Genomic DNA, 9,656 nt, shown 5'->3' on the forward strand with positions numbered 1-9,656 from the left:
CCTTATTTTTTTTATATTATTTTCCTGTGCATTTGAAAAATGCTGATTATAGAAAATGTATGATATAGGTACCAACTAGATTAAATTTCCCATCAGAAAAGATACTAAAGTTGAAAATCGGAATCATCATTTCCACTATACTAATCGACAATCGTGTAAACCTCTGAATTTAAAATGTTATATTAGGTATACATGACGTAGCTATAGGCACATATAGGCCAATAGGCTAAGCCCCCCCAAAAATGTCCATAGCCCCCTAAAACATGTCTTATATTTTGTCTTAAGCATATTAAATTTTATCAAAGTAAGGCGTAGCCCTCCCAAATTCCAAACGCTACTTGCGCCTATGGGCTATGTATTTAGCGCGAGTTTCGATAAATGCAACAAAATGATATATAAATACAAAATTAAAAAAGGTGGTTAAATTTGAATTCAATGATATAATATCATTGTATAAGAAAAACGATTCTGAGCGAAAATGGTCAGTCAGTCTATGATATTACTAAGTACCTATATTTGATGATATTATTGTGAATAAAGTAATTTATATTATCATTTATCATCTAAAGGTGCGTCCAGACGGAGCAGCTTTTGCTGCGCGGCAAATACGCGTCCACACGGTGCGGCATTTATTTCCGGATTATCTTCCAGTAGACAATACTGATGATGCCGCGCGGCTTTGCCGAAAATACGTCCACACACACGCGGCATATAGGCGAGCGGCACAAGCCGCGCGGCTTTCCTTTGATGTAGACCGCCTACTAGGCCGATCGGAAATTATGCCACGCGGAATCAAAAAAAGCCGCAGAAAATGTATTTATGTATTCACACTCATGCCGCGCGGCAAAAGCTGCTCCGTCTGGACGCGCCTTTAAGGCAGCAGTGTCACGCGGCAACGCGCGTCAAAACCGCGCTAGTCTGACACACTCCTTACGTCATAGCGACGCGCGGCCATTCTCGCGTTCGTACAAGTTCTGTACAAAAAAATTATATTCAATATTGTTGTTTATTACATTTATATACTCGTATATTTTAAAGCATTTAATGTCTGAAATATATAAATAAAAATTAAAGTATACGATTAAAATTTTAAAATTCAAAATAGTACAAAATACCAATATAAAGAAACAAATATTTTTATTTTCCTGAAAATTACAAGTGAGGTGGTGCCTCACTTGCCTCGCCCCAAAGGCCAAAACCACCACTGTAATATTGAATACAAATAACATACAATGTACAAAGATTGTGAAATATATTAATTAGGTATTAAAGTATTAGCAGAAATATTTATTTTATATGATAATAATGTACAATGAAATAGGTAAAAATAAATAGATTTATCGCGGTACACTTTAAGGGCGCTAGCGGCACACCGGTTGAAAACCACTGATATAATATATAGGTAACTACTAATTATATTCAGTGTCGGAATTCAGGATTAAGCCTTGCCATAATCAAGGGCGTCAGACGCGTATACGGGGGTGGGGGTCGGTTAGGGGTTCAACCCCTCCACTATTACAACATGGAAAGTATTTAGTATATAAATAATATGTAGTTAATAATTATTATGATAATTGATAACCCCGTCCCTCTAAATATTAAATTCATGTCTATATGTCTCTGGCCCTATTTAGGTTTTTCTAATTTTATGATTTTATCCAGTAATAGTCCAGCCCAAGCCCGGATTAAGGGGGTCAAAGGGGGCACAGTCCCGGGGCCCATTGAACTTGGGCCCCATCATTATCCCTAAAATAATTTTTTTAACGCGTCCAATACAATTTTTAAGAAAAATTTTTTTTTTTTTTTTGAGCATTTTAGTTTACCAATTCGGTTGCATATGTTATTTGTAATATAACAAAAATAATCGAATAACAATTTGTGTGAGTTTTTCTACGAATGTTTACAAAATACCTACGAATAATAATATTTATATAGTTATTTATAACTCTGTCTTACATTATCACACTCACACATTGACACATTATATTTTAATTTATATTTTAATTCATGCCAAGTGTTTGTATTTGTTCTTAAATACTTTTTCTTAAAATTATTTGAAATTTATTTTAAATACTTTTTGAATGTATGTATTTGTGTTTTGTATCTTTATTAAAATGCAATTTAAACTTAATTATGTAAATTTAATCTTTTACAAAACTGGGCCAAGTTATGACTCTGAATAAAAAATCTACCTAAAAAGCAATAAGTAATATTTGAAAAAATGCATATTTAAGAACCGGTAAGAACCGGAACTCTTATTTTGTAATTTTAAGAACCGGAATCGGAACCGGAAAAATCCTTAAGGTTCCAGTCCCTGATATAAATATATATAATAAATTAAAAAAAAAAAATTTGGGGCTTGAGCCAAGGAGCCTCTCCCCACTCCCCCTCCTAAACATTTTTCCTATTTGCGCCATTGTTTCAAAGATAATATGTTTGACAAAATTATGTAGGTATATAGTATCTTTATTTTGGTAATAAAGTCAAACATGTATTGTCAAATTGATTTCGCCTGACTTCCGAAAAATCTACTATAAAGTACCTATAGGCTATAATGTATAAAGAATTAAGACAGACGACGACGGTACGCGTCTATTATTGGATATTATTGTTGTATTATTTTTGATTTGTACCTAGGTGGTGTAAAATGTAAATGTGTAATCCAGGGCTGTATATGGATAATATTTCTAAACTTAAATTACTGCAATTATTGTACTTATGTTTTATACACTATTAATTGTAAATAGATAATTCCGACTTTTTTTTAAATCACAAATATTTCATTAGTGAGGGGAGGCCTTAAAAAATACGGCCTTTGGCGTATAGGACTTTTTTTCGGTTCAATAATAAGGTAGCGCCGGTTATTACCTAGGCTGCCACTGCGGATGAAGTCTAGTCACGCCTACTCAAAATTCAAAAATTGTACCCAGTTTTTAATACGAAACCCGAAACCCGCAAAAAATTTTACCCGGTTTTTAACACGAAAAACGAAACCCGCAAAAAATTGTACCCGGTTTTTAACACGAAACCCGAAATATTTTAACCCGTTTTGACTCCCTGGATAGAACCATTGAATGTAAATTTATTGTGTCTACCTATATAAATTATATGTATTTATAATTTGAGATAGAACCATCAGCTGACCTTACGCACCCCTCCTACACGACCAAATCATTTTATCGAATGTTATTATCGCACAATGAACTTGTAACACCAGATAATATAAGGTAACACCATGACTAAATAGGTACGTTCACAACTTTGTGATACGCGTACCACCCTTGCCACGTCTATCACGTAGTTCTCCACCACGATAGGTATCTTAAATCGTGGTTCTCCATTCCTATAATATTTTATTGACATTGCCAACCAACGAAATGCGGAGAACTACGAGCAATGGTTTTGCGTGTAGAATAGTGGGGAGATGCGCAAACCGGACGAAAACTGATTTTTTTGTAATCATACCTATTTCTTTAGCCATGTTGTACCTACACTGATAAACCATATTATGAAAAGGGTGAATACATAATAATAATATAATAGTATAATACTACACTACTATAGTATAGTATAATACAATATTATCTTCTTTTTATTATTTTAGTATTTTCACTCCATACATAATACATTTCCAACTAGAACATCAAGTTACTTTATAAGTATATTATTGTTTCTTTTTTTATATATATATATATTATTTTATATAATGAAAGTACTTTTAATTGGCTGTGGATTAACTTCTACAATAACTGCCTACTTGTTACGTACTCGTATACCAAATATCCATTTGACATTATGGGACAAAGCCAGAGGCCCCGGTGGCCGCACTTCAGTCCGTCGAGGTCCCAACGGTACATTTGTCGACCTTGGTGCTCAATTCATTTCCACTGATGCATCAACATTATCAAAGTACTCAGATATATACGAACCATTAATTTCCTCAAAAACGTTAACACCTATGAATTGCAAAATCAAAGGGATAGCAAATTCTCACCACAAGCAACACTTTATTGCACCAAACGGTGCTAACTCATTAGTAAAATACTTTTTGAACTGTGCTAATATAGATTGTACAAAATTTGAAAAGAGAGTTTGTGCAATTACACCTACAGGTAAAGTGACATGTATTTGTGGAAATGAAGAGTCGTTTGATTTAATAGTTATAACAGCACCAGCACCACAAATTCTTCAAATGGATTGCCCTATGTCTCAAACGGTTCGCAGTGAACTTGAAAAAGTTATTTACAGCACACGTTTTACGTATAATATGTTTTATGAAAATCCAGTACTAGAAACAGAATGGGACGTACAATTTATGGATGATGAAACATTCAGATATGTTTCTATAGAAAATAGAAAACGAGAACAATATAATTCACCAGATTGTGTTGTTTTCCATACAACCAAGGAATTTGGACAAAAACATATAAAAGAAACCACTGAGAGTATGTTTCAAATATTAAATGATAAAGCAAACAAATTATTTCCAGACTGGCCATTACCTGCATCAAGCAATGTTCATAAATGGTTATATTCACAAGTCACAACTCCTTATAATAACAATCCTGGATGTGTCTTACTAAATGAATCCATTCCAATTTTAGCTGGTGGAGATAGTTTCACCCAGTCAACATTCAATGGTTGTGTAGAATCGGCACTTAAAATTTGTGAGGCTGTAGAAAATTTAAGGTCATAAACATTTATACTTTTTATTTTAATTATATTTAATAACGAGGAAGAAATTTAAAAGTTATTATTAAAAATAATTATTTGTTGAAGCAGTTTTTTTTTTTTTAATCTAATTTTTAGAATCATCATCATCATCTATATTTAATTCATCTAAATCATCATCCAGATCATCCAGATCTTCATCCACAAAAAGGTTTTCATTGATTGGGATCGTAGCTACATCAGATTCATTAAATCGATCCTGAGGTAACCGGGTACCAGTATCATCTACTTCACTTGCTTCCAATTCTAATGTTTCTAATTGAATTTCTCTAACCTATAAAAATTATAAATTACATAAATAGAATAAATAATATATCCAAGCAAATAATTAATTTTTAAGGTTTAAATAAATATTAAATTTTATTTGAGAGACTAACACAGTATACAATTATGTGTGAAATACTTTTAAAAAACATTGGTAACTATTTGTTAATGTTCGACCACCAAGTGACCATACATCAACATAAAAATCTGTACTTTTCTATGTCTTGATATCTTACATGTATGCAGATCTAGAACGTGCTCTATTTAAGGAAAAGGGTAAGTATTTTCTATAATATTAGAAATGTATTGTACTATATTAGACATAGCTTGTCGCTATATTGTATGTGAAATTTCAAGTGTATCTGCATATAATAGTATATTTTTATAACAAACGTTTCTAACTTATTTTAAAATTGTATTAAAATTTAATTTTAAAAAGTTATTTATTGGAATATGCTGACATTCAATTTTTCACAATAAAAACATACCATTAATCAAGTTAAATGTGTGACAATGGTCAAGAAATTACAATTAAAGGCTCATTAGGAAATTGTCATATTTGTTAGTGTTTATTCACTTATGTGTAAGGATGAAATAATATATGTATACTATTAATTCTTCTATACAATAATATTATGGTTTTCTAGTGGCAAAGCAATAAGAAAAAAATTATGTACCAGAAAATAGTACTAAATATATCTAAAACGTAATAATACCAAGTTAAATCTATTCCATAGTAATGAGTAAAAAAAATGTTTATGAAATTTTATAAAAATTGAATAAATGTCTGTTATCTATTTTTAAGATTATACATATAGATGACTCAGAATTGCTCTGTATTTATAGGTTATTGAAGTATTTTAGTAGGCATATTACATGTAACATTTTAGTAGGCTTTTTCTCAATGGTTCGTACAATATTTAATCTAAATTTAATACACAACTTACTTTTACATTTCCATCTACGTCTTCATCTTCATCACGTATATAAGCATCAAATGCTTCTTCTCCATCATCCATTGAATCACCAATTGCCATCTCGGGATTGAACGAGAACATTTCACGACCAGAAAGCTAAAAAATTATAAACAATTTATTTAATTAAAATCAAAAAAAAAAATTAAAAAAAAATTACAAACCCCAATTTGTCTTCCAGCTTTATAGTCTGTTCGTTTCTTTTCTTCATCTTTAATTATCGCATCTTTCTTTTCTCTAACTTTACGTTTTTTCCAAGCTAAAAAGCTTTCTAAAGTCACTCTAGTAAATTTAACAGAATTCAATGCAGCTCTTTCTCTCTCTATTAAATCTTCTAATTGAATTTCATCCTTTTTGTCATCTTTTTTCTTGTCCTATAATTAGTAAGTGATATAAAAATATAAATAATAATTAGATATCCTGCCATTTAATTTAAGTTTGTATTCTATATCTATTAGGGTGGTCCTCCGGTATAGATGAAGTAAAAAAAAATTGCAAAATGTTCGGGTTACCGCCCTCAAATCGGTTCAGTTACTTAAAAAAAGGATAAGAAAAATTTTTTAGACAAAATGTTCAACTTTAACCCGTGCCGCAAAAGCTCTAAAGTTTTAATAACAAAAAAATATTAGAAATCGTCAGTTTTTGAATATAATTAATCATAACTCTTAAAAGAATACTTTTACAAAAAAATTATAAAGACTTTAATTGTACGTTACTATTGTTACAACAGTTTTATACTTATAAATTTTTTTTAAATATATTATTTTTAAAAATATTTCAGTTTAAATGTTAAAAAAATTTTTTTTTTTAACTATTTGTTGCGTGGCAATAAATAAAATGTTTTTTATATCGTATAATGCGATTTAAATTAACATACAATTAATATATATTGTATAATATCGTTTGTATGTGATCCTACAAGTTTTAATCTATGATACAAGAGATTAGTATAGAATCGTTAGGTGGGTAGTGTACTTAGACCCATACCCGTATTTTGCGATTTTCACGTAATAAAATACCGTAAGCAACGTGCTGAAAAAATACGTCGTGACTATAATTTAGCTAAGGAAGACGCAGTTGTTATACACTGGGACGGAAAACTTCTTCCAAATTTAACCGGGAAAGGCTTAGTCGATAGGCTGCCTATAATCGCGTCTGTAAATGGCCGTGAACAACTTCTAGGTGTCCCGACGTTAAACAGTGGAACTGGACGTGAACAAGCCAATGCAGTATACCAAACGCTTGTAGATTGGTGTTTAGATAAAAATGTACAAGCACTTTGTTCCGATACTACAGCATCAAATACAAGTCGCTTAAATGGAGCTTGTGTTTTGCTTGAACAACTGTTAGAACGCGAAATAGTATATTTACCATGCCGTCATCATATATATGAAATTATATTGAAAAGTGTGTTCGATTTAAAATTTGGGGCAACATCGGGCCCAGACGTGGCAATTTTTAAAAGGTTCAAACAAGCCTGGGGAACAATTAACACTAAAAATTTTAATTCTGGCATACAAAATAGTAATGTAATGAATTCTGTAAATGACGTATGTGACGAAATTATTAAATTTTCTAAAGATCGACTATTAGAAAAGCAGCCAAGAGATGATTATCGAGAGTTACTAGAATTAACAGTAATTTTTTTGGGCGAAAAACTTTCAAATGATAATAGCTTTAAAATACCAGGTGCCATCCATCATGCTCGGTGGATGGCCAAAGCTATTTATAGCTTAAAAATATATTTATTTCGTGAACAGTTTAAACTAACACCCAAAGAAGAAAGTGCCTTAAGAAGTATTTGTATTTTTAATGTACGGTTATACATAAAAGTATGGTTTAATTCACCATCTTCAATCAAAGCTCCTTTACAAGACTTGACTTTTATGAAAGATCTTTTACATTATGTCTCTATAGATAAAGATCTATCTCAGAATGCAGCTAAAAAGTTTTGTGGTCACTTATGGTATTTATCGGCGGAATTATGCGCATTTGCTTTTTTCGATGAGGCTGTGCCACTGGAGACTAAAAGAAAAATGATTCATGCTCTAAACAACGACGAATGTTCATCAGAATTAAATTCAAATGCACAACGTTTAATTATATTTGCAAAAAATACAAACGAGTTATTAGAAAAGGAAATTGATGATTTTATATGTGTCAATACTAAAAAACTATTTAAACGATTTGCCATCAATACCACTTTTTTGAATAAAGACCCTTTAATGTGGGCAAATAACGAAGATTATAATAAAGCTCTGTCAATTTTAAAAAATATTCCCGTTATAAATGATGTTGCAGAAAGAGGAGTAAAACTTATAGAAGATTATAACAACAAAATAACCAAAGATGAATCTCAAAAACAATATCTATTACAAGTTGTTAGTGATTATTGCAAAAAATATCCTGACCACAGAAAAGAAACACTTACATAAGTTATACAGCAATAAATATAGTCGTATCATTTATATTTAAAATATATTAAAGAAATTAGTAAGTCACTATGTTATTTATTTATTGTAAATTGTTTTCATGATTATTTGTATGTTATGCTGATGAAAATATTTCAATTTTCGTGATTTTTTTTTTTTTACTTTCTGATTAAAATATTTGAAAAAATAAAATATTTGGAATCTAATCTATATGAAATAAATTTTAGTAAATTTAGTTTTCTATCATTGTATCTTAACAGATTTTTTATAACATTTTTATTTCTAAAGTTATGTTTAAGAATATCAAAAAAAATTTAAAATATTGAAAATGTTCTATTTTTGTAACTTTGGAGCTTTTGCGGCACGTGTTAAAATTAAAGAATTTGCATGAAACTTTTTTTGTATGATTTTTTTAGGTAGTTGAACCTTTTTAGGGGGGGGGGGGGGTAATCTCAAAAAAATGAAAAATGAAAAATGAAAAATGAAAAATAAGGACCACCCTAATGGACATACAGTAACATTGAATTGATAGGCCCGTGCTAATACCTCTATAATATACCGTGCTTGGTACTAAATTGGAACTGGCTGTATGTTCCCTAATAGCACAAAGTCAACCATCAGACTGCCACTGTATGTCCTTATAGGGTAGTGGGCAATTTAGAAAAGTAGTCTTAGGGACGTCCGATGGATCCCCTAATGTCCGCGTCCAGGGATAAACCTTCCAGGGATGTACATGGGAAATCCTTTTTTTTCCTTATTTAAGTCCAACCATATGCCAACAGGTTACCCATTTACTGCCATTTGATTACCAACATACCTCCTTTTGGTAACCAATAGACTAACTTTCGGATACTTATAGACTATCAGTTCACCATCTATAATGATTAGTGATTACCAATGAAGTTGAAATTATAATTTATAAATAAATAAATTAATAAATAATTAAATAATTAAATAAATAAATAATTAATATATTTATATATAAACAAACATTATGAATAAAAATAATTTTAAAACTAATTGTATTTGAAATTAAAAAAGGTGGGTAAGTGGATTTCGCTCTGCTGTACAGTAGTTACAAGTGGGTCACTGTATAATGGATGGTATTAAATTTGAATTCAATGATATAATATCATTGTATAAGAAAAACGATTCTGAGCGGAGACGGTATGTTAGTCTAGGTATAGACATAATATTATATTAGTACCTATAATAATTCCAAATTATCATATCATAATATTTATAGGTACTTATA

General features: G+C 30.6%; 2 protein-coding genes across 2 annotated transcripts in view; one reads left to right on the plus strand and one right to left on the minus strand.

The window, feature by feature from the left end:
* The first annotated feature begins 3,706 nt into the window (after positions 1-3,706).
* LOC103309536 (renalase) lies at positions 3,707-4,696 on the plus strand. Its single transcript, XM_008185171.1, has one exon. The coding sequence runs from the start codon at positions 3,707-3,709 to the stop codon at positions 4,694-4,696; it is 990 nt and encodes a 329-aa protein (XP_008183393.1).
* The window catches only part of Zc3h15 (zinc finger CCCH-type containing 15), a 7,175-nt gene continuing 2,202 nt past the window's right edge, over positions 4,684-9,656 (minus strand). Inside the window, exons 5-7 of the mRNA NM_001204937.1 lie at positions 6,134-6,343; positions 5,943-6,068; positions 4,684-5,005 (exon numbers count right to left, since the gene is read on the minus strand). Coding sequence (NP_001191866.1) covers positions 4,799-5,005; positions 5,943-6,068; positions 6,134-6,343 — 543 coding nt within the window. The 3' untranslated portion in view covers positions 4,684-4,798. The remainder of the gene's footprint in view (positions 5,006-5,942; positions 6,069-6,133; positions 6,344-9,656) is intronic.

Source organism: Acyrthosiphon pisum, chromosome A2 (genome assembly GCF_005508785.2).
Source record: "Acyrthosiphon pisum isolate AL4f chromosome A2, pea_aphid_22Mar2018_4r6ur, whole genome shotgun sequence".
In the NCBI taxonomy this organism is placed as follows: domain Eukaryota; kingdom Metazoa; phylum Arthropoda; class Insecta; order Hemiptera; family Aphididae; genus Acyrthosiphon; species Acyrthosiphon pisum.